The 26,131-nt window shown below is 43.9% G+C and overlaps 1 protein-coding gene across 2 annotated transcripts in view; it reads right to left on the reverse strand.

Annotated features, from left to right (window-relative positions):
* PTPRR (protein tyrosine phosphatase receptor type R) overlaps positions 1 to 26,131 on the reverse strand; it is a 238,935-nt gene that overhangs the window by 114,377 nt on the left and 98,427 nt on the right. For both annotated transcript variants that reach the window (XM_050935224.1, XM_050935215.1), the window contains exon 3: positions 16,395 to 16,508. In XM_050935224.1, coding sequence (XP_050791181.1) covers positions 16,395 to 16,508 — 114 coding nt within the window. The remainder of the gene's footprint in view (positions 1 to 16,394; positions 16,509 to 26,131) is intronic.

Raw genomic sequence — 26,131 nt, forward strand, 5'->3', positions numbered from 1 at the left:
TGCCACAGCAATGTGACAGAACCCTAAAAGTCTGCCTGGAAGTTGTGCTGATGCCATAGAAAAGCCTGCTTGTGTTTCTGGTATCTTGCAATTTATTGTTACAGCGTGGGGATAAATTAATTAAAACTGGAATAATCTTGTTTTTTTTCAGGAAGTATACACATCTGACTTCACTACCTTCATTGTTATGAAGAAACAAATAGGGCCTTACTATATTAAAAGTATTGAGCCATTACATTCAGAAGTGTAACTTCACAGACATCAGATTTAAAGGGATACTTTAAGGATGATCAGTTTAAATTTGACCTCCACAGATACCATAACATACATAGAGGTTACCATTTTCTCCTACAGGGTTGTGTTCCTACTTAGAATAAACTTTTATAGTTTCCATTGATTTCTTCATTGGAAGCAGAATTCACCATTCCCCCAGAACATAAGTGACAGGACTTCAGTCCCCACAAACCCGTAGATCTTGTGGATTAGCCAGATGAAAGAGCACACTCATGGAGATTCCTTGCCTCCATATTGCCATGCATTTTTTCCCATCTTCTACTAGGCCCCAGACCCTACAGTTCTTGCAGGAGCCAGGTTGCCAGCAGCTCCACCACCACAGATGCTCCTGGAGCAGGGCTGTTTCCAGATTTCAGAAGGGAAACCAGAGTAATTTATCACAGATTATTACTCTCTGTGGTTTTGGGGGGCAAGAGATTCCAGTGGAGATCTCCCACCCTCTTTTCCCTGTCCCATTCACAGAGTCAGAACCCTATAGCCCTGATGGAGGGGTTTCTATGGGGTTTGTAGAAAGGGATAGCTTGCTGAGGAGGTGCTTTTCCCACCTCTTAGTGCCTCCCTGCGGTAGGCTCTGGTCATAAATAGATAGTTAAGGGTTAATGCCTCTTTTACCTGCAACGAGTTAAGAAGCTCAGTAAACCTGGCTGACACCTGACCAGAGGACCAATAAAGGAACAAGATACTTTCAAATCTTGGTGGAGGGAAGTCTTTGTTCGTGCTCTTTGTTTTGGGTGTTGTTAGCTCTTGGGACTAAGAGGGACTAGATGTCACTCCAGGCTCTCCAAATCTTTCTGAATCAGTCTCTCATGTTTCAAAACTGTAAGGAACAGCCAGGCAAGGCGGATTAGTTTTATTTTTGTTTTCTCAACTTGTAAATGTCCCTTTTTTGCTGAGAGGATTTTACCTCTGTTTGCTGTAACTTTGAACCTAAGGCTAGAGGGGGTTCCTCTGGACTATAGGAATTTGATTACTCTAAAAAGTATTTTCCATCCTGATTTTACAGAGATGATTTTTACCTTTCTTCTTTAATTAAAAGCTTTTTTTTTAAGAACCTGATTGATTTTTTTCCCTTGTTTTAAGATCCAAGGGGATTGGATCTGGACTCACCAGGGATTGGTGGGGGAAAGAAGCGGGGGTGGTTAATTTCTCCTTGTTTTAAGATCCAAGGGGTTTGGATCTGTGTCCACCAGGGAATTGGTGAAGTCCCTCAAGGCCACCAAGGGAGGGGAGAGTTTTGGGGGGACAGGAAGTGCTCCAGACACTGACTTCTGGATGGTGGCAGTGTACCAGATCTAAGCTAGTAATTAAGCTTAGAAGTGTCCATGCAGGTCCCCACATTTGTACTCTAAAGTTCACAGTGGGGAAGGAACCTTGACATGGTGAGCAGCGGTGTGGGATTTTTTAGGAACCAAAAGCCAGTAGGATTTTTTTCTCTCCTTTCTAGCTGCCTAGAAAGCAGCCTGAAGGCAGAAGTGTTAAGTTTTTTAACAAGGGTCTTTGTTAAGAGGAGGCTTCAAGCTGTGAGCAAGCAGCCAGCAAAAGGAATTTACAAGCTGAATTGTTTTCTTTCTTTCTACCTCTCGGGTATAGCTAGTTAGAAGTCTCTGTTAACCAAGCAGCCCTGAGCTGAGTGCATCCCAGTTTCAGTGAGCTGCAGAGGGGTGTGGCGAGCACAAGAAAGCAGGAAAATGAGTACCAGTGGAGCAGCTAACAAACTAGAGCTGGCTAGGCTGGAAGCAACAGAGAAAGACAACAAACATAAGAGACAGATGGAACTAAAACAATTAGAAATAGCCAGAGAAGAGGCTGCCCACAAAAGAGCTATGGAAGAGAAAGAAAAAGAAAGAGAAAGAAGAGAAAGCCAAAGAGGCTGACCACCGGAGAGTTATGGAGATGAAACAAAAAGAGATGGAGATAAAACAAAAAAAGATGGAGATCCAGAGGGAGGCCCACCAGCAGGCCTTGGAATTAGCAAGGACTAAGGCAGATGTACCAGCCAACCCTAACAACCCTTCTCCAGGTACTGTTTCCCATCCCAGAAAATTCCCCACCTACAAGTATCAGAGGGGTAGCCGTGTTAGTCTGGATCTGTAAAAGCAGCAAAGAATCCTGTGGTACCTTATAGACTAACAGAGGTTTTGGAATATGAGCTTTCATGAGTGAATACCCACTTCACTCACGAAAGCTCATGCTCCAAAACGTCTGTTAGTCTAGAAGGTGGCACAGGATTCTTTGCTGCTCCCACCTACAAGGCAGGTGATGACACTGAGGCCTTCTCAGAAAATTTTGAAAGGGCCTGCCATGGGTACAGCATCCCTACAGACCAGTACATGATAGAGCTGACGCCACAGCTCAGTGGACCCTTAGCAGAGGTGGCGGCTGAAATGCCTAAGGAACACATGAACGATTACAACCTTTCTCAAACCAAGGCCAGAATCAGAATGGGGCTAACACCTGAGCATGCCTGTCGGCGGTTAAGAGCCCTAAGGCGGAAACCTGATGTGTCATTTACCCGACATGCCTAACACATTGGAAAGAATTGGGATGCCTGGATATCAGGAGCAAGGGCTAAATCTCTGGAACAGCTGTCCTTCCTAATGCAAATTGAGCAGTTCCTAGAGGGTGTTCCTGAGGAAATAGAAAGGTACGTCCTAGATGGGAAACCCAAAACTGTAACCGAGGTGGGGGAGATTGGAGCCAGATGGGTGGAAGTGGCAAAAAAGAAAAAAACTACTAGAAGTGGGAGCGAATATCAGAGGGGGCAAACCGAAAATAAACCCTATCACTGGGGGGCAACCCAAGACCCCACCTACAACCCAAGGAAAGCCCCAGATACCCTGTTGTCTCACCTCACCAGTCTCCAGCAACTCACCTCGACCCAGTGACCAGTCAGCTGGGCGATGTTTTAAATGTAATGAACTGGGACATATAAAGGCCCACTGCCCCAAGAACCCCAACCAATTACAATTCATTACACCACAATCACACCAAAGATCCCCAGGCACAGATGCCTCTCAAATACCCTTGGAGCAAAGGGAAACCTTGAGAGTGGGTGGAAAGAAGGTTATCGCATGGAGAGACACGGGGGCAAAAGTGTCAGCTATCCACCAATCCTTCGTGGACTCCAAATTCATCAACCCAGAGGCCCAAGTGATAATTCACCCATTCATGTCAAAATCTGTAACTTGCCTACAGCTGAATTGCCTGTCCAGTACAAGGGCTGGGCAGGAATGTGGACTGTTGCAGTCTATGACAATTATCCCATCCCCATGCTACTGGGGGAAGACTTGGCCAACCATGTGAAGCTGGCCAGGAGGGTGGGAATGGTCACACGCAGCCAGGCCAAGCAAGCTTCCACACCCATCCCTGTTCCTGAGCCGTCCACAAGGGCCCCGTCTGTGTCACCAGAGACCCAGACAGAGGTGGTGGAACCGAATCCCCTGCCAACGACTGCAACAGCCATAGTGTATCCAGGCCCAGAACCAGAACTGGAAAAGCAACCAGCACCAGAACCACTGCCAGCATTGACTCTAGTGCTTGCAAAACTATCTACAACTCCAAAACCAGAGGGCACCAGCGGGCCTGAACTGGCAGAAGCAGCAGACAACCCTACACAAGAGGCTCAGCCAGAGCCTGAAATATCACATAGTGCACCAGCGGAAAGCGGTTCACAATCAACGAAAAAAACCCCATCACCTACATCGATTCCAGAGGGACCAAACCCAAGTCCACAGTCTAAGGAGGAACTGATGTCTCCAGCCTCAAGGGAACAGTTCCAGGCTGAGCAGGAAGCAGATAACAGCCTTCAGGAAGCTTAGGGGGTGGCACGGAGCACCCAACCACCTCTCAGCTCTTCTAACCGATCCCGGTTGTTGTAGTAGAAGGACTTTTATACAAGGAGACTTTTTCTGGTGGACACTAGGAAGACTGGCGTCCTCAAAGACAGTTGGTAGTTCCAACTAAGTACCGGGTAAAGCTCTTGAGTTTAGCTCATGATCATCCCAGTGGCCATTCTGTGGTGAATAGAACCAAAGACCGATTGGGGAAGTCCTTCCACTGGGAGGGAATGGGCAAGGATGCTGCTAATTATGTCCGGTCTTGTGAGGTGTGCCAATGAGTGGGAAAGCCCCAAGACCAGGTCAAAGCCCCTCTCCAGCCACTCCCCATAACTGAGGTCCCATTTCAGCGAGTAGCTGTGGATATTCTGGGTCCTTTCCCAAAAAAGACCCCCAGAGGAAAGCGGTACATACTGACTTTCATGGACTTTGCTACCCGATGGCCGGAAGCAGTAGCTCTAAGCAGCACCAGGGCTAAAACTGTGTGTCAGGCCTTAACAGACATTTTTGCCAGGGTAGGTTGGCCCTCCGACATCCTTACAGATTCGGGAACTAATTTCCTGGCAGGACCATGAAAAATCTGTGGGAAGCTCATGGGGTGAATCACTTGGTTGCCACCCCTTACCACCATCAAACCAATGGCCTGGTGGAGAGGTTTAATGGAACTTTGGGGGCCATGATATGTAAATTCATAAATGAACACTCCAATGCTTGGGACCTAGTGTTGCAGCAGTTGCTTTTTGCCTACAGGGCTGTACCACATCCCAGTTTAGGGTTTTCACCATTCAACCTTGTGTATGGCCACAAGGTTAAGGGGCCATTACAGTTGGTGAAGCAGCAATGGGAGGGGTTTACGCCTTCTCCAGAAACTAACATTCTAGACTTTGTAAGCAACCTACAAAGCACCCTCCGACACTCTTTAGCCCTTACTAAAGAAAACCTAAAGGATGCTCAGAAAGAGCAAATGCCTGGTGTGATAAACATACCAGAGAGCGTTCCTTCAAAGTAGGGGACCAAGTTATGGTCTTGAAGGCGCAACAGGCCCATAAGATGGAAGCATCATGGGAAGGGCCATTCACGGTCCAAGAGCACCTGGGAGCTGTTAACTATCTCATAGCATTCCCCACCTCAACCCTAAAGCCTAAAGTGTACCATGTTAATTCTCTAAAGCCCTTTTATTCCAGAGAATTAAAGGTTTGTCAGTTTACAGCCCAGGGAGAAGATGACGCTGAGTGGCCTAAAGGTGTCTACTACGAAGGAAAAAGTGACGGTGGCATGGAAGAGGTGAACCTCTCCACAAGCCTGGAACGTCTGCAGCGGCAACAGATCAAAGAGCTGTGCACTAGCTTCACACCAGTGTTCTCAGCCATCCCAGGATGGACCGAATGGGCATACCACTCCATTGACACAGATAATGCTCACCCAATTAGAACCCCACCCTACCGGGTGTCTCCTCATGCCCAAGCTGCTACAGAACGGGAGATCCAAAGCATGCTACAGATGGGTATAATCCACCCCTCTAACAGTGCATGGGCATCTCCCGTGGTTCTAGTTCCCAAACCAGATGGGGAAATACGCTTTTGTGTGAACTACCGTAAGCTAAATGCTGTAACTCATCCCGACAACTATCCAATGCCACGCACCGATGAGCTATTGGAAAAATTGAAACATGCGCAGTTCATCTCTACATTAGACTTAACCAAGGGGTACTGGCAAATACCGCTAGATGAACCTGCCAAAGAAAGGTCAGCCTTCATCACCCATGCAGGGGTGTATGAATTTAATGTGCTTCCTTTCGGGCTGCAAAATGCACCCGCCACCTTCCAAAGACTTGTAGATGGTCTCCTAGCAGGATTGGGAGAATATGCAGTTGCCTACCTCGATGATGTGGCCATTTTTTCTGATTCATGGGCAGAACACCTGGAACACCTGGAAAAAGTCTTTGTGCATCAGGCAGGCAGGACTAACTGTTAAGTCAAAAAAGTGTCAAATAGGCCAAAACAGAGTGACTTACCTGGGGCACCAGGTGGGTCAAGGAACAATAAATCCCCTACAGGCCAAGGTGGATGCTATCCAAAAGTGGCCTGTCCCAAAGTCAAAGAAACAGGTCCAATCCTTCTTAGGCTTGGCTGGATATTACAAGTGATTTGTACCACACTACAGCGAAATCGCTGCCCCATTAACAGACCTGACCAGAAAGACACAGCCCAATGCCGTTAAGTGGACTGATGAGTGTCAGAAGGTCTTTAACCAGCTTAAGGCGACACTCATGTCTGACCCTGTGCTAAGGGCCCCAGACTTTGACAAACCATTCCTAGTAATTCCATAGATGCATCTGAGCGTGGTGTAGGAGCAGTTTTAATGCAGGAAGAACCGGATCAAGAATTTCATCCTGTTGTGTTTCTCAGCAAGAAACTGTCAGAGAAAAAGCCACTGGTCAATCAGTGAAAAAGAATGCTACGCCATTGTGTATGCCCTGGAAAAGCTATGCCCATATGTTTGAGGATGGCGTTTCCAGCTACAAACCGACCATGCTGCACTAAAGTGGCTTCATACTGCCAAGGGAAATAACAAAAAACTTCTTTGATGGAGTTTAGCTCTCCAAGATTTTGATTTCGAAATTCAACACATTTCAGAAGCTTCTAACAAAGCAGCTAATGCACTCTGCCGTAAAAGTTTCCCAAAATCAACTGGTTAAAAATTGTCCTTAAAATGTAAAAAATCTTGAAGTTTTACATAATTAGTAGTATATGTAAAGGTGCATGTGTTTTATTAATCTGTTTATTCTAAAGTTCTAGGAAGAAATCACCGCCAGTGTGATTCCACACTGTCTGAGATTTGGGGGGCGTGTCATAAACAGATAGTTAAGGGTTAATGCCTCTTTTACCTGTAAAGGGTTAAGAAGCTCAGGCCTTGGCTACACTCACACTTTACAGCGCTGCAACTGGGGTGTGAAAAAACACCCCCCTGAGCGCTGCAAGATACAGCGCTGCAAAACGTCAGTGTAATCAGGGCAGCAGCGCTGGGAGCGCGGCTCCCAGCGCTGCACGCTACACCCGTAAGGGATGTGGTTTACATGCAGCGCTGGGAGAGCTCTCTCCCAGCGCTGCCGCTCTGACTACACTCACACTTCGCAGCGCTGCCGGGGCAGCGCTTTGAAATTCCAAATGTAGCCATACCCTCAGTAAACCTGGCTGTCACTTGACCAGAGGACCAATAAGGGGACAAGATACTTTCAAATCTTGGTGGAGGGAAGTCTTTGTTTGTGCTCTTTGTTTTGGGTGTTGTTCGCTCTTGGGACTAAGAGGAACCAGACGTCAGTCCAGGCTCTCCAAATCTTTCTGAATCAGTCTCTCATGTTTCAAAACTGTAAGGAACAGCCAGGCAAGGCGGATTACTTTTATTTTTGTTTTCTCAACTTGTAAATGTCCCTTTTTTGCTGAGAGGATTTTACCTCTGTTTGCTGTAACTTTGAACCTAAGGCTAGAGGGGGTTCCTCTGGACTATACAAATTTGATTACCCTGTGAAGTATTTTCTATCCTGATTTTACAGAGATGATTTTTACTTTTCTTCTTTAATTAAAAGCTTTCTTTTTAAGAACCTGATTGATTTTTTTCCTTGTTTTAAGATCCAAGGGGATTGGATCTGGACTCACCAGGGATTGGTGGGGGAAAGGAGGGGGGATGGTTAATTTCTCCTTGTTTTAAGATCCAAGGGGTTTGGATCTGTGTTCACCAGGGAATTGGTGAAGTCCCTCAAGGCCACTCAGGGAGGGGAGAGTTTTGGGGGGACAGGAAGTGCTCCAGACACTGACTTCTGGATGGTGGCAGTGTACCAGATCTAAGCTAGTAATTAAGCTTAGAAGTGTCCATGCAGGTCCCCACATTTGTACCCTAAAGTTCAAAGTGGGGAAGAAACCTTGACAGCTCTCCTTTGCTTAGAGAAAGGACTTTATACCTTCTGTTAACAGAGGGCTTTGTTCACAAGCAGCTTCATATCAAGGAAACTGCTGTCTAGTTGTAAGAGGAAGAATGGGAATAAGGATGTTTCAGTTACACTATTAATGCTTGTGTCTACTGACTCGCTGTGTGATCTTGGCCAAATCATATAGCCTCTTTGTGCCCCATTTTATCCATATAGAAAATGGGTAGATTAATATCTTCCTCACAGTGGGATTTGAGCAGACTAATATTAATTAACATTTCTAATGTGTTTTGGGCTAGGTGTAAGGGCAAAATGTTAATAAGTCTACCCTCAAACCACAAATTAAAAGAGAAAATAAACAACCACAGAATCAATGGGAAAACACAATATGCAGCATGCTCTCAATTACCCAGGCGCCTCAGAGCACATTAGGAGAGCTGCTACATGACATGTTATGCTAGAGCATTTTAGGACCCATAAGGAAAGTTCCTCTTTTAATTGCACTTTTCACTGTGTATGCCTTATAACTTTAACATTTTGGTTAATGTGGGGGACAAGAAGATTGAGCACTCCCTGCCATGAATGACGTTCCTAAAGAAAATGAAAAGAATGTCATTGCATTGCTATTGATCTTTCCTTTTGTACAGCTTGTGTGATCCTCTCACAAAGACGTTATTTGAAAGGTATTTTTTGATCCCTTTTGGCATATAAAATCCTATCATACTAGGAAATACATTTATATCGAACCTGTCAATCCTCTTCACTGGTATTCAGCCCACACCTCGCCTGAAAAAAGCCACCCTCACTTGGAACAATAATGGAATGCTAGCAACACACAGATTGTATGGCTTTTCTGTTTACTGGCAGTAATGCCATGTGGAAAACAACAGTTATAGAGTCCTACTGTGAGCCATTAACATTAATCTTTAAGTACTTTACATACACTTTATACCTCGGGGAAGTGCCCTATAACCCCTATATTCACATTTGTGTAAAACTGTGATATTGCATATAAATCATGCCATGTAAGGTATCACGGGAATGGTTGTGATCTGCTGAAACCCATCATTCTATCTAAATATGTATATCATTAATGTATATCAAATTATGAGATTGTGTTGTATGGTTGCCACTAAAATATGCTGAGAGTTTGGGTATTGCCCAGGTGTTAGCTCCAGAGAAACAACAACAAGGGAGGTAACCAATGCACGAGTGACTGTCAAACAACCATCAACTGCTATTGTCCAGCAAGGGAGTTACAATTCAATGGCTCACTTGCACAAAGCCACACCAGGGGAAGTGCTCAACCTTGTCTGGGGGGACTCAGCAATGCCCATCAGACATGCCTGGACTTGGTTCTTCCAAGCACATGGACTGAGGATATAAAATAGAGGACAGAGGCCACATGGTTTGTCTTGTCTCTTCCCCCACCTATGCCTATGGAGGCATCAAGAACACTGGAGCTGAGGAGACTGGTCCCCAGGCTCACAGGAAGAGCTCACGAATGAAAGACTAAACAATCTGCAATATCCAGTAGGATGAGAAAAACTGCTTAGTCCAGATATTGTCTAGTCTAATGTAACCCCCAAGGAGATGACCTAGATTCCTGTAGCTTTGTCTGCTGGCAGCTCAGGAAGGAGGAGCCAAGGCAAACTCAAAGTCTGCCTGGCAACCAATAGGGAGTCAGATGCCCCTCCCAGGGAGTTCAGAAAAGGGGAGAAGCCATTCTGGAGAGGCTGGAGCCAGCCAGGGCAGGACTGGCTGTGTGGGGAGCTGGGGAGTCCCAGGCCTGCAAGCAGGATTCCCCTTGAGAACGGGCCTCTAGGGACCTGAAAGCAGATCCCTCAGCTGGGTTTTCCTTCCCCACGGATGATTCCCAACTGTTACATTGGCTGGGAAATTTCCCCAGCCAGGCTGGGTTCACCTCCAGCTCCTTTGGTGAGACTAGTCACCACATGGTCAGCTCTGCTAGTCCAGGGAAGGTGCCTGCTGAGTGTGTCACTGGAGGCTGGGCTAGGAGGCTACAGTTTGGATGTTAGGGTAGTTGTATAACCTACACCTTGAGCCCTGCACCCCTTTGTGGTGAGGGGAAATCCTGGGATCGATGCAGCCTGATTCCTGCCTGAGGAGGATCCCTGCCAGCAGACAGCAGCCCCTCTGCAGTGACTGAGGAGTCCAGCGTCATCTTTAAACCTGAAGGACATTCATGGAGTTCGTGAGTGAACCAGCTTTTAGTTAGTCAGGGAATTTGTTTTGGGGACCCTCTACTCCCCGAAATGTGTCCTCAAGCCAGGGAGCAAGGGTTTGAGGATTTTATTACCTGCTGCTTATTACACCTGTGGAAGGATTCGCCACCTGCTCCCACTTGTGGGTCTTATGGGCTGTAGTGAATGAACCCAGTCAGCCACACTGCTAAACCACTGCAGAGAATTTTATAGGTTATCAGGGGCCCCAGCAAAGTACCTGTACCAACAGGACACTAATTTTACACTTGTTACATCAAGTCATGGGTATTTTAAGCGTGGGCACCTGTGACCCTAAAAATAGTGTTTCACCCTGTTATGTTGTATATGTTGCCTGTTTAATATAATTATTGTGTTGAATATATTTTTAGGTGTTGTGTTATTTCTTGGAAGTCTCCAACTATCTAGCAAGTAAGTGGGGATTACTCTGTAGTTAGAATTTTCCACCCAAGCTGCCCTGGTGACCCTGCCAGAAAGGAGCGATGGGGGGGGGGGGGTGATACCACCAAATAATTTCGTAGCAGAAAAGAAAAAAGATTCACCCTGCTGAGTGGCGGGATCCAAAAGAACCCAGACCTGTCCATCAAAACCTGTAATCGGATTGCCATTAAAGGAGGTAACCAGGTGGAGAGGGGCGCTATGCTAATAAGACTGAGCATTTAGACTGTGTGCCAATCTTTTATTTTCCTTTAGTAACTACTCTGACTTTTGCCTATCACTTATAATTAAGGCTGAGAGTTTGTCACAGAGATCACGTAAGTCATGAATTTTGTGACTTCCCGGGAGCTCCGTGACTTCTGCAGCGGCTGGTGCAGCTGGCCCGGGGGCCTCCTGAGGAGCTAGGGCAGCCTCTGGGCCAGCCGCACAAGCTGCTGCTGGGGCAGTCTCGAGCCACCGCCCTCTCCCCCTCCTAGCAGCAGCAGCAAAAGTTTGGGTGCATGTGGGAGGGGGCTTAGAGCTTGGGGTTGGGGCACGAGGAGGCGAGGGCTCTGGGCAGTGCTTACCTTGGGAGGCTCCCCAGAAGCAGCAACATGTCCCCGTCCCTCAGCTCCTAGCTCTACACACTGCCTCTTCCTGCAGACACCACCCCCGCTGCACCCACTGGCTGCAGTTCCCAGCCAATGGGAGCCGCGGAGCTGGCATTTGGGGCGGAGGCAATGCGCAGGGGCTAGGAGCTCAGCAGGGCCAGCTCTACAGTTTTCGCTGCCCCAAGCAGCGCACCGAATTGCTGCTGCGGACAGCGGGCGCATTTCCGCGGCGGCGGCAATTCGGCGGCAGCTTCTATGTTTAGCTGAAGCCGCTACGGACAGCTAAACATAGAAGCTGCTGCTGAATTGCCGCCACCACAGAAACGTGTGCTGCCCTAAGGGCACAAGACTGCCTCCGCCGTCCACGGTGGCAATTTGGCACGCTGCTTGGGGGCAAAACAACAGGGACTGCCGCCCCTTGCAGATTGCCGCCACAAGCACCAGCATGAAATGCTGGTGCCTGGAGACAGCCCTGGAGCTGAGGGAGGGACATGTCACTGCTTCTGGGTAGCCAGGCAGGGAGCCTTCCAGCCCCGCCAACCCTCACCCCCACCAGTACCAGCAGGGGTCCCGGGCTGTGCAGTGGTGTCTGCCCCCCCCCTGCACTGGCAGGGGTCCCGGGCTGCTGCCCCCAAGCACACGGAGTGTCCCTGGGCCACTTCACCATGAGCAACGCAGTGCCCCCTGGGCTGCCCCCCCACCAGCACCCCCAGGACTCCCAGGCTGTCCCCCCACCCAAGATTTAGTCGGGTATATAATATAAGTCATGGACAGGTCATGGGTCATTAATTTTTGTTTATGCCCGTGACCTGTCCATGACTTTTACTAAAAATACCGTGATTAAAAACATAGCCTTACTTATGATCACTTAAAATCTATCTTTTGTAATCAATAAACTTATTCTAAAGTTTATCCTTACCAGTGGTTTTGACTGAAGTGCTGTTAAATCTGCTCAGGTTACAAAGGCTGGTGTATGTCCACTTCCCATTGATGAAGTGGTGAACCAATTCATAAACGTGCATTGCCCAAGAAAGCATCTTGAGCAGTGCAAGACAATATATTCTGGTAGTACAATGCTGGTTGCTGGGGGGATTAAGCTAGTGCCTTTCTCTGTGTGATCAGTGAGCAACTCTGGGATCACTGATGCAGTCTGGGTGGGTGTGGGGCTCCACATGCAGTTGTACTGAGTGACGACAGCTCCTGGAAGGGTTTGCTACTGGTCACCAGTAAGGGTACATCTATACTATCCGCCGGATCGGCGGCTAGCGATCGATCTATCAGGGATCAATTTATTGCAGGTAGTGTAGACACCATAAATCGATCCCCGATAGTTCTCCCGTCAACTGCTGAACTCCAGCTCAGCGAGAGGCGGAACCAAAGTCGACAGAGGAGCAGCAGCCGTCGATCCCGCGCTGTGAGGATGCGAAGTAAGTGATTCTAAGTCAATATAAGATATGTCGACTTCAGCTACGCTATTCTCGTAGCTGAAGTTGCGTATCTTAGATTGATCCCCCCACCCCCACTGTAGACCAGGCCTAAGGCATTGTGAGAGACAACCTATATTAGTGAGTTAAGGGGGCATAGTGTTCCCACAGTCCCAGGTTGCACCCTGAGGATCCCATCACAATACAGTATAGTTCTTTACATACTAGACATTCATCAGATATTAACAATCTTAGCTAGTTTTAAATGGAAAAATCACAGAATTGAAAATTATTTTTAAATGACTTATTCTTCCTCCTTAGAAACAAAATGTCACCAGCTTTTGTGAACATGGTACCTTAGGATCTATAAGACCATTCCTGAACACATGCTGCTGAAGCCCACTATCAAAGCAGGAATATTAATGTCATAACAAGACATTTAAATTACTATCTGAAAATCTCAGATATTATGGTGATGATGACTTAGAAATGTATCAGAAATAAACAAACAGAGACAGACCAACATATAGTCTGAGCAAGAATCACGTGTATATTTGAATGAAGGGATGAGGTATAAAGAAAATGAGAATAAACTTCCTTCTGGAAATGAACCATAGTATTAACTAAAAATTAACAGATTTATAGATTTTAAGGCGAGGAACCATTGTGAACATCTAATCCAGTGGTTCTCAAACTTTTATACTGGTTACCCCTTTCACATAGCAAGCCTCTGAGTGTGACCCCCCCCCTTATAAATTAAAAACACTTTTTTATATATTTAACACCGTTATACATGCTGGAGGCAAAGCGGGGTTGGGGTGGATGTTGACAGCTCACGACCCCCCATGTAATAACCTTACCACCCAAAGGGTCCCAACCCTCAGTTTGAGAACCTCTGGTCTAGTCTGACTTCATGCATAACACACGCTCTAGGACTCCCTGTATTAATTCCTGCATCAAGTCCTATAGCTGCTTGAACTAAAGTAAATCTTTTAGACAGACATCCGATCTTGATTTTAAAATTATCAGTGATGCAGAATGCACCACAACCTATGGTAAGTTATTCCAATGGTTAATTACCCTCACTATTAAAAATGTGCAAGTTATTTCTAATCTGTGTTTTTCTAGCTTCAACTTCCAGCCATTAGATCTTGTTTTAACTTTGTCTGCTAGACTGAAGAGCCCTTTACTATCACATTTCTGTTCCCCATGTAGGTAAGACTGTGATCAAGTCACACCTTAACTTTATTTTTATCAGGCTGAATAGATGGAGCTCCTGGAGTCTCTCATTGTAAGGCAGAGGTCCCCAAAGTGTGGAGAGCACCCCCCTAGGGGGGCTTGTGGGACCTATAAGCGGGCGTGGCAGGTCCAGGCCTGCCCCCAGGGAGGGTGGGGAGGGAACACCACCCAGCCCCTCCCTGCCCCGAGCTCTGCTATGGCCCTGCACCCAGCCATGGCCTCGGCTCCCAGCCCTGTGCCTGGTCCCATCCCCAGCCTTGGTGCAGCTCCGCACCTGGCTGGGGGCCTGGCTGTAGCTTCACTCCCACCTGGGGCCGAGGCTAGGGGTGGGGCCAGGAATGGAGCCGCACTCAGCCGTGGGCCTGGCAGCTGGCCCCCACCGGGGCCCGGTTGCAACTCTGCTCCTGTCCCCGCCCCCACCTGCAGCTTGGTCCCCGTCCCCAGTCCCATCCCTGTGGTCCCAGCCTCAGCCCCCTTACTCCTGTCTATGTCCCCGCCCAGCTGCACCCCATTCCCGGCTCGGGTGGGGAGGTGTGGGCAAGGGGAGCTGATGGGGTAAGGTGGGCACAGCCCTCAAAATCTGGGGACCACTGCTATAAGGCATATTTTCCAATCCTTTAATCATACCTGTGGTTTTTCTCTTAACCCTCTCCAATTTTGTCAACATCCTTCTTGGATTGTGGACAACAGAACTTGACACTACAATATTCCAGTAGTGGTTACACCAGTGCCAGATACAGAGGTAATGTAACTTCCCTACTATTCAATATTCCTGTGTTTATACATCCATGGATAGAGCCCTGTGCAGATACAAATTTCTGTATCTGCAGATAAATTGGCAGCTCCTTTGACATGGATATACCACCCCCATCTCTGCCCTGGTCTTGCTAGTGTGTGCAAGCCTCTCACATGCTCCCTGACAGGAGACGGACTGCTGCATGGAAGGGACTCCTGTCCAGAAGCACGTGAGCCATTTGCACAAACTGGCACGACCCTGGACAGCTGCCAGTGCCCTGGTGCCCACCCCAGTGGGTGGGGCTAGGGGTGGTACAGCCACGCCAGAGAAGCCACCAGTGCGGAGAGCTGGCTCTTGGGAGCGGCAGCCCAATATGCTGCTGCTTTCACCACTTCGATTCCCGGTAGAGCCCTGCAGCTCCACGGATACGAACTTATATTCACGAATATCTCCATTTGCGGATATGAATTTTGTATCCGCGCGGGGCTCTATCCATGGATCTCATTAGGCCTGTTAGCCACAGCGAGACATTGTGAGCTCATATGAAGCTGATTATCCATCATGGTCCTCAAGTTTTTTCCAGAGAGTCACTGATTCCTAACATAGAGTCCCCTGTCCTGTAACTATAGGCTTCATGCTTTGCTTCTAGGTGTATGAATTTACATTGAAATGCATATTGTTTGTCTGTGCCCAGTTTACCAACCTGTCTAGATGTCTCTGCATCAATGAACTGTCCTCTTCATTATTTACCACTCCCTCAATCTTTGTGGCATCTGCAAACTTTATCAATGATAATTTTATGTCTCTCTTACCCCCAGCCCAAGTCATTGATTAAAATGTTAAATAGCATAGGGCCAAGAAAGAACCTATCCCTGGGGGACCCCCCTAGAAACACTGCATCTTAATGATTTATAATACATTTTGAGGTCTCTCATTTAACCAGTTCTCATTTCATTTAATGTGCACCATTATCATTTTGTATTATTCTAGTTTATTGATTAAGATTTTGTGGGGCACCAAGTCTAATGCCTTACAGAAGTCTATTACATCAGATCTATAACCTTTATCAGTCCAATCTGTACTCTCATCAGAAATATCAAGTTAATTTGACTATGGATCTATTTTCCATAAATCCATGCTGACTGGCATGAAATATATTATTCTCCTTCCAGTGTTTATTAGTCAAGTCCCAGATCAGCCATTCCATTATTTTACCAGGTATCAGTGTCAGGCTGACAGGGCTATAATCTGGATCATCCAGTTTACTCTTTTAAAATATTGGTGCAACATTAGCTTTCCTCCAGACCTCTATGACGTCCCCAGTGTTACAAGATTTATTGAAAAAAAAATCAACTTTTCCAGTCAAGAGAGCTCCTCGGCCAGTTCTTTTAAAACCCTTGGATGAAACCAAGAGAGTTCTATAGTATTTACTCTATAAATAATTCTGGAATTATGTTAGAATTTAATAGATAGTTCCTTTCCACATGTTTTTTGAACCATTTGATAACAGGAATATAATTTTCTATTATGCTCTATAGAATGGTTTAAAAAACTATAGAGGGGGATCTTTTTTTCAATCAGAGTCTATTGGACTTTTCCATAAAGGCAGGAAAGCTAATTTAACTGAAATTACCTGGTAATTTTCTTATACAAAATTCTTTGTACTTACAATGAGTCTGTTGATATGAATTTGCTGTGGTAACAGTCCTAAAGCTGCAGCCACTCCTTGGCGGAATATCCTAAGCAACGTGATATTCAGCTTGTTTACATCCATTTGCAGTGCCTGAAAAACAAAAACAAATGAGTTCTGTGCTCAGCACATACAGTTCTCGACTAATGATTGACCTCTATGAATCTTATTAATTGTTTTTCCTCAAGATGATAATCCGTATAATTGATTTGCATTTTTAATAAGGAAAAAGTACAAGGGAAGTGTGTTAAATGTTCTCAGTTGAAAAAAGTCTTTACCTATGAAAAATTTCCTTTGAAGTCAATGGAATTTTACCTGAGTAAGAATTGAAGTAAAGATCATTCCCCAGGAATCCACATGTAACAGGGGCCCTGTGCATGTAGATCTCTCCCTTCACAGATGGAAGGTGGTGAGGAAGAGCTGCTGCACACATAACACTTCACTCCTCCCTTGCTCCTTTTGTGGATACTATGTGCAGGTGAAGGAAGGATGGAGGAAAGGAAATGTCATGCTGAGTGGCACTAACTGGCATTTCTACAGGAGAGGCTAACCTGGAACTGAGTAAGACCTTTAAAGAGGTCTACTCAAACCAAATTGAACTGGTTGATTTAACTGAATGAAAATTATTTTTCATGTAAGAATTTCACCTTTCTATTTAAAGCAATCAGTGTGGCTGAGTGACTTGCTCAAGATCCCAGAACGCGCGAGGGTCAATTTGGGAGAAGCTTTCATTCAGCTCTAAGTACCCTAGGATGGCTTCCCCCTTCCCAGATAGACCTCTGTGAGCAAGATTAACTAGCAGTGTGCAAGACATCAAACTGCAACTGGGCTTGATAAAGAAAGAACTATTTTCTTAAAGCAATCTCCCTCTCGGTGACACAGGATTTTCAGTCACAAAATTTGCCTGCAATAGTTTTTGATTATGTATAAACCAGGAAAATTTAAAGCTCCAAGAGAAATATGTAAAATAGGAGAAGTAGAGGAAAGGGAAAAGAGCAAAAACAAATCTCTAAATAAATGTTCGTGAGAGTAGAGCTCCTTTTTAATATCGTTATGCCACTCTGATATTACTGTATCTTGGTGCCTAGATACTATGGTGACTGGTATTCTGTAAATATGATAGAGTACATATATTAGGATAGACATATTAGATTAGAAGAATTAAATAGGTCTAATCTGCCTAGACTAGATAAATTGGGATAAAAGAGAAACATGTCTGGAGTCCAAATCTTTCTGATTCGCTGGAAATCACAAAATTATTACGCTAACTGTACCGTTATGGAGCATATACATTGTGGGTATTAGCATATGGCAGATCAATATAACAAAATGTTAGCATACATTTTAAAATTATTTCTTACTCAGTTACTGCTGCTGCTCCTTTTGCTTTGGAAAAGGAAAGACTGAAACATCCACTGTTAGCCAACGCTAATTAATCATTTACTCTTTGCTGATCAGTAGTGTTTATCATGTATTGCACCTGCTCTCTAAGGAGTATACAGTTTTGAATCTGCTACCCATCCTCATTTCCCAGAGCAATTATTAATCTGGCTATTGCAAGTGTAGCGACAGTTTCTAGGTTTATATGCTCCAGGCAAAACAGGTGATTTGAGGGGAAAGAGTTCTTGCCTGCAATAAATAAAATGCCTGGAAAGAGATTTCCAAAATGAAAAATCAGAACAGAAAACCAAAGAAGAAACATTTAAAACTGGGATTCCATAGGTGTCTCAATACATGGATTTTCATCCTGGGGGAATGAAATTGTGCACAACGGGATTTAATTCAAATATGGAGTAATATCTTTTCTCTATTATAACAATTTATTGAGTCAAGTGCAAGATTTGTTACTCAGGCTAAAGTCAAATAAAGCCTCTCTCTTTTCCCCTTTATTCTCCTTCCCAACATCATCCTTTTGCTGCTCTGATTTCTCTGCCTCTCAAACATACCACTGCTCTTCATTATTCTGGTACCTCCTTTTGGAACTTCAGTAACTACACCCACCTGCCCTTACCTTCTGCTACCAGTTTTTCTCCCACCACCTACCACTGGGTAGTCAGAATATATATATCAGGGATAAAAAGAGTTAAGATGTGAGTCTTCAAAAGTATCTTTTTCAATTTATTTTTGTTTTGTCTAAAAAAATAGGGACCAGAAAATTGAAAACTATAAAACAGGTCATGAGCAAAAAAAAACCTCATAAATGTATTGCTTTATTTGCATTGCTATCCACTTATATATATCAGGTGACTAACAAATATTCATTGATCTATAGTGAATGCCAGAAAGTTGCTGTATGACACACAGAATTAAGAATAAAAAGTTCCAACACCCTTAACAGGCACAAATTTTTGTGGCACTTGTTTGATTCAAGACTGAGGAGTGAAAATGCCCTCTCAAGTGTTCTAGTGATTATTTTGTCTTTGTTATTTGTGTGAATGGAAGATGGATCCACATGGGAAGATTAAGGATTAAGGGATGGATAACTTGAGCAGCAACGTTAGCAGTATCTATTAGGATTTCAATATGGCTTACTAAGATTCATTGTGACTACAGTTTGGGTTGGGTAGTGACAGATCTGTGATGAATAAACATATGCCATTCATGATTCTACTTTTGAGTGTTATCTGGATCTGTCATAAAGCAGAGAGATCTGGGTCGGTACACTGAGTTTATTTGCACAACTCTGCACTCAGTCATACTCTAACTTTTCGCAGAACAAGGAGGAGGGGTGAGTAGTGTATTGTTTTCATTCTGCTTGCAAGGCTTGAGGTAGCCAGAGACACAGACTAGGTTATTTGGCTCCTGTCCTTTCCTGTACACCTTAGGCATGATGTAGATTAATGATTTTGTTGGCTTGTATACCATCAGGTTGTATGGAAACTGTCAGGTCTAAATTCTTGAAAATAGCGTTGTGCAATGTTTGGAGTCTTTATGTATTATTATCTTTGATAACTCCCATGTGCATGCAGATGTCAGCACAGATGTTTCTGGAAATTATGGATTCTTTTAGTTTTATCCAGAGAGTTTTTCCACAGAGCCAGCCACATTCTCAGGCTTGCCTTTGTGTCTATTTGGAATATTTCAGATACATTGGTCAGCCTTTCTGGCTCTTCTCCAAACTGGAATCAGTTCATGAGATTTTCTGTGTATAATTGTGTATCAACAGCATTCTGATAATACTGTATCCCATGTTTAGAAATGAACTCACATGCAGAGAGAGAGAGAGAGAGAGAGATTGAAATTTTTTGGCAGCTAACTTTTCCCATCACAAAATGTGGCTTAGTTGAAATCAATATTTTCCTATTGATTTTGACATAATTTTCCAATGGGAAAATTGTAAACTCTTTTTCCTGAATGTACATTTCAAAACAAGTTTTTTGTTATGACTTTAAATGTTGTATTTGGAAACAGTAAAATTTTGACTTGGGGGTTTTGGGGATCCCTCCTCCCCTTTTTAAAACTTCTCTATTTTTCCCAATAGGGAAAACAGGAAACATTTTGGGTTTTTGACCAGCCCAATATTTTTATAATATAATATAAAGTCCATGCTGAATTCTAAATGTGGCTTATGGCAACAAAATTGCAGAGCCACAATTCTATTTTACCTGCAATTTGTATTCATTTTTCTGAATATCAAGCAACTCTTTTGATGATTAATGAATGCACCAAATCAGGGATGTCATGGCTTCGGGTATTAGCATTTACCCAGAGCTACTTATGCAAATTGCCACACATACTTTTCTACCAGCAACACAATGTGAAAATCAAAACAGAAGCACTTCCTGGAAACTTTATACTCTTTCAAGGCCATCAGGTAATAACTGAACATGTTGAGGGGGAAGGGAATCTTGGGGCTAGGCTTAAAAATTATAGAAAAAAATCACCTGCAATTGCAGAGAAAAGGATGACATATGTTGTTTGAAGTAATTAGAACTGGACAAAGTATAGGCAAATGCTGAACATTCGTCTCTGGCCATATAATTCAGTTGTGACCTGGAATACACCTCTATTCCAGTCATGCAATTTTCCTATGAGAAGACTGCTGAACGAACGTGTAGGGACTGAGATCAAATAGTTCATATTTACTTGGAGCCTGTGAACATTTTGGGTAACTTGTCCAAAGAATATTTTTGTGGTCAAGAAATTAACTTAACATACAGATTGCAGATTGGTTAAGTGGTAGGAATTGTCATTTAGATTGCTGCAGCCCCCTTCATTAAAACCAAATTTTGCATATTCAGATAGACACATTGCACAAGTTCACAGAAATTTTTGCTGTGGGGCAAAATCTAAATATTAGGCAAAATTTAATGCTTCTTAATTTTATGAATTTGTAAGATAATAAAGAACATATATTTCTGGCACTTGATATATTCATATAGTGCAATGAAAAATAATGTATACACACACATACTATGAGCTCTCAGAAGGAAATCAAGACTACAAGTAATACTAGTGGGAAGTGTAGGGATAATCTAATTAGTTGGCATGACAATTGACACAGTGGACACTGCGTTCTCAATGTTTTCCCCTAGGGGACACTGAGTGAAATTGAAATGTGAGAAATACAAAATGAATAAAAGGAAATAGTTTTTGCAGTGTGTAATTAAACTGTAGAACTCAACGTTCAGACCAAGAACTTAAGATGCTAAAAGGGACTAGCAGGGGCGGCTCCAGGCACCAGCACAGCAAGCGCGTACCTGGGACGGCAAGCCTCAGGTACTGGCCTGCCGGTCACCATGAGGGCGGCAGTCAGGCTGCCTTCGGTGGCATACCTGTAGGAGGTCCACCGGTCCTGCAACTTTGGTGGTGGGTACGCTGAAGGTGCAGGACCAGTGGACCTCCTTGCAGGCATGCCACCAAATCCGCGTTACTGGCAGACCTCCCGCTGGCATGCCGCCAAAAACCACCTGACTGCTGTGCTTGGGGTGGCAAAATACATAGAGCCACCCCTGGGGACTAGACATTTATATGGATAGGAAGAATATCCAGAGTTGTTATAATTAATAACAACACACATTTTGTGGAAGTGATATTAAACACCATGCTTCAGGGCTTAAGGCAAACTCCTCACTGTGAGAGACCAGGATGAGACCTAATGTGGGGTTCAGAGTAACTTATATCTGCCTACTGAAGGGTTCATACAATTTCCTCTGAAGCATCTGGTACTGGCCAGTCAGAAACAGGGTATCAGACCTGAGGGACCTTGAGTCTAATTCAATTCACCAATTCCTATATATCTATGTAGCTAGCGAAATGCTTTCTCAGAGACTATTGCATCATAGAGTTATTGATGATTCTATGCTATAACAGGTATTCAGGTAAAGAAAGTTTTTCCTCAAGCATGGTATTTGAAATTCAGACCAGTAAAGTTGTTCTGAATGTAGCCAGCATGGCTAACCTCAACTGCTTCAGTCCCTTGACAAATTAGAGTATGTTTCACTAAAATATTAACTTAGTTTGCAAATAAGATCATTTGTTTTTTGGGGGAAAGCCGACCACTTCTGTAGGAAATGTCAAAACAGGAATAAGAAATGCTCTGTCTGTAGTGCCTAGCTTTCACCTAGATTCACTCATTGAGGTTTTAGGTATGCTTGGAACATTATAGTCAGGCATCTGTAGAAAGGACCCATACCCTTCATGGTTATTAAAACATGTAGACACATGTTTGGCTCATTATTGATGAGAACTGTTAATATCTCTCTTCAAGAGGGCATTCAGGGACATCTGAGATTTTGCCAAGTTTCCAGCCGTACTCTATGTTTAAACTGTTACTCAGCAAACCAACACTGAATATTAACCATCTCACCAATTATTGTCTCATCTCAAACTTTCCTTTTTCAGGGAAGACTATTGAAAAGATAGTGATGGACCAGCTCCAGTTGCAATTCGTTTTCACAGAATACTTTGATTCCTAACAGTCTAGGTTGTGCATTAATATCTATTGCCGGTGATCTTCTACCAATGATAAAGAGTAAGATGTCTATGAAGATACTACATGATAACCACTAGTATGATCTTATGGGAAGGGACGGAATAATATTTCAAGGGATTTGCTGCTGCTTCTCTGAGAAGTTGCAGAAGGCATTTTTTTGTTCCTCTTTCAGGGCTCTCACATTTGTGTCACTCCGGTTCAGCACTTATCTGAAGACATTAGGTGATATAGCGAGATATTTTGGGGCTGCATTGTCTTCAATATGAGGATGAAACTCAGTTCTACATCTCCTTTTCATCAAACCTGGGCCTGGATTCACCTCCCCTTGATTATCATATGTCGGGGGGGGGGAGCGGGGAGGGAGCATAGAGATTCATTAGTCTATTCACCGTATTGTATGTCTATCTCATAACCCCACATAAGAGTCTCTGTAAGGGCCTTGATCCAAAGCCCTCTACAGTCAATGGGAGTTTCTCTTTTGAAGTCAATAGGCTTTGGATCGCACCATAAGAGCTCAGTGGGGTTCAGGCTCCACAGTTTTAAAGGGGTAGGACAGGGAGAAGGGTGAGGGATGTACACTCTCCAGGGCACTGTACTCCACAGATCTTCAGGACTCTTGGAATTAAGTTAATGCTGATGGTGAAAGCATTGTCTGAGTCTTTGTTACCCTCTGTATTATGAAAACCACTTGGAGTGTAAGGAAAGGTTCTGGAGGCAGCAGGAATGCAATGGGCCTGTGCCAATCCATAAGGATTGTAGGATCTTCTGGGCTCCATAAGGAGAAGGGAGATTACTCCTGCACCACATAATGGCACTTTAATAAGTGATAAAGAAGAAACCCATTGAATAGAAATCTATAACTCCCTTTAAATGTGATATTGCATCTATTTTAAGTTGAAACCTAATTTTTTCCATTGATTCAGTACTAATTATCAGAAAGCATACCCTGGCAATAACAAAAAGAAGGCTGGAAAAGTGGGTAATGTGCTAGCCTGTGAGTGACTTGGAAGATTTGAGTTCAATTTCCTGCTCCACCATAGACTTCTAGTGTGACCTTTGCCTCTGCCTCACTTTGCCATCTGTAAAGTGGTAATAGTAGCACTTCCTGACCTCACAGGGACATTGTGAGGTTAAATACACTAAAGATTCTGAGGTGCTCAGATACTGTAGTAGTGGGGGTCATATACATATCTAAGACGGATAGATGTTTACAACTCGTTTGAGAGCCATCCTTGACTTTGCCTTGAAAAGTTAGTTTTTGCCCTTCCTTAATTTGGTTCTGCATTTCCCCAAGGCCTGGGTTTTAAATGAGAATGAAATTATGTCAGGCTTGTTAAAAGGATCAGTAGGGGTGTATTTCAAAGCCACTGGAACGATAGATTTCTCAGCCCTTTTTGACTTTTTTGTCCCTCGTTACTCCTGAGTTATATGCCGGAGAGTTGACAGGAATGATCTGCTGCAAGAGCAAAAGACAATACACAGACAGATGAAAACATAGGGAGAGAGAGAGAGAGAGAGAGTTCAGCTGAACCATTTTAACCCTCTTATTCTTCAAGAAATATGCGATGATTAGCGCATAACATTGTCCAAACTGTCCTTATTAAATGTACAGAAACCAAATACTTCCTTCTATTATAAGAGAACGAAAGGGTGCTATTATCTACAGTACAATTTTTATGCCCAGCATGATTGCAGGAACCATATCACATTTCAGCCTCCTAAAGCTTACCTATAATACTCAGAGTAATGGGCTCTTTTGAGCATGTTCAGAACAGCACTTTGTAATACATTCTTTTTTCTCTCTGATTATGGAGTCTCTAGGTACTGTCTGTAAAGTTTGAAGTATGAGGGAATGTGTACTGTCTTTCCCTGCTTCTTTGGTGAAAGATGTATAATCAGTTTTTTCAAACTACCCGCAGTTACTGAAATTTAAATTCCTGTTGTAGTTTTGTGAAATGGCTTAAAGAATAAAGAAATCATTTCCAGGAAGCTGTCAGGAGGAGCAATGACATTTTTATATAGAATTATAAACTAGTACATGACAGAAAATAGGTGATCATTTTTTCTTTTATGTACTGGTCAAGACCAAACTATAACTTACTTTTAACCACAAGACACTCATCGACTTTTATAGGAGTCACACGACCAAAGCCCTTCACATAGCTTAGAAAGATTAAAGGTAAGAATCCAACATTATTGACTTGCTATATTACTGGCATGTTTATTTTCACAGACAATTTTGCTAATAGTTAAAGATGAGTAAAGCATTCTGGTTAAATTAGAAATTATCCTGAACCTTTGCACAAATGGAACCTTTTTGGGGAGATACAGGACACTTTTTTATTCTCATGCCCTTCTGTCCCTCCACAGGACTAGAGCTGGGGGAATAATTGATTTTTCAGTTTTGTGGCAGTTCTGAAAAAAATCAGTTTGGGTTGAACTGAAACTGAATGTTTTCAGAATTTTTGGTGAATCAAAAAAGTCTGTTTTGGGTCTGTTCTAGGGGATTTGAAGCTAGATCTCCCATGTCTTTGGTGAGTGCCCTAAAAAGGGGGGAAAGCAGATACAGCAGCAACAGCAGCACCTCTTCCTCCAGCCATTTTTTGAATGGCCAAAACTATTTGTCTCAAATTCATGAACAGTTTTGGGTCACCCAAGATCGCATTTTTGTCAATAAACTATTCAAAAAATTTCACCCAGCTGTACTTGGGACATGAAGGAGAAGACCTGAAATACTACCAAAAATGGTATTCTTGCACTGTTTCTGGGCCAGCTGGAAGCAGGATATTCATGAGAGAGCCTCTTTTTTGTGTTTTCCAAACTTCCCTTCAATACAAAAAGATCTGGAATGTTTAGACAAACATCATGGCCAAGATTTTCAGAAGTGACAGGTAATTTTGCTGCTTCAATTTTTGGATGACCAGCCTGAGATTCTCTGACAGAGCCTGATTTTCAGAAGGTGGGTAAGTGACAGACTGACAGTATCCTGTAATATCCTGAACAAAACCTTGTGAAATTAAGATAAACTCTATTGAATTAAGTTAAACCTTACTGAATTAGGGTTAGTACCTCTAGGGTACAGTGCATTAAAATGTAATTTTGTATGTCTTTTTGTGGCACTGTATGTACTTTCTCCAATAGGGAGGGGATGCTAATGGACTTCCTCTGTTATCAGCCCTTTAAAGCCACCTCCTGGAGAGGTTCACATATACTGGTTCAAACTGTTTTTTCCAGGGACCAACATACAAAAAATATTTTTTTGATAAATATCCTGGACTCAGGGCCTTCTTCCTGATCTAGCAAAGGGACAGGACCCTTGGCCAACAGAGGGCCCCAATCCTTTGAGAAAGGTTGGAAAGGCTGGTACTGTGGCCCCTTAAGACCGTGCACTTGTTCTGAGCTGAAGCTGTGATGAACTTGTGATCACAAAGGAAATCCTGGGGGTGGGCAGTTGAAGGACTGCTCCTACCAGAGCCCATGTTAAAGTGGGAATAGTGTCTGGTAAGGTTATTAGCATGCGTGCAGGTTATTTTATTGTTTTAAGTATATATTCTCTGTAGTGTTTTTACCCTAAGAATACAGTACACTTGCATAGAAAGAATGATGTGCTACTTATAAATGTTGACAATTAAACTGACTATGTCAACACTACACACAACCGGTGACAGCATGTAGTGTACATGTAGCTACATGTCACAGCGAAAAGCAGGCTGCACCTACTGTGGTGTGTAGTTACATGTGCCAGCAAAAGGCTCTGGCAGAGGGGATGTAGTGAGGAAAG

This window comes from Gopherus flavomarginatus, chromosome 1 (assembly GCF_025201925.1).
Source record: "Gopherus flavomarginatus isolate rGopFla2 chromosome 1, rGopFla2.mat.asm, whole genome shotgun sequence".
Classification (NCBI taxonomy): domain Eukaryota; kingdom Metazoa; phylum Chordata; order Testudines; family Testudinidae; genus Gopherus; species Gopherus flavomarginatus.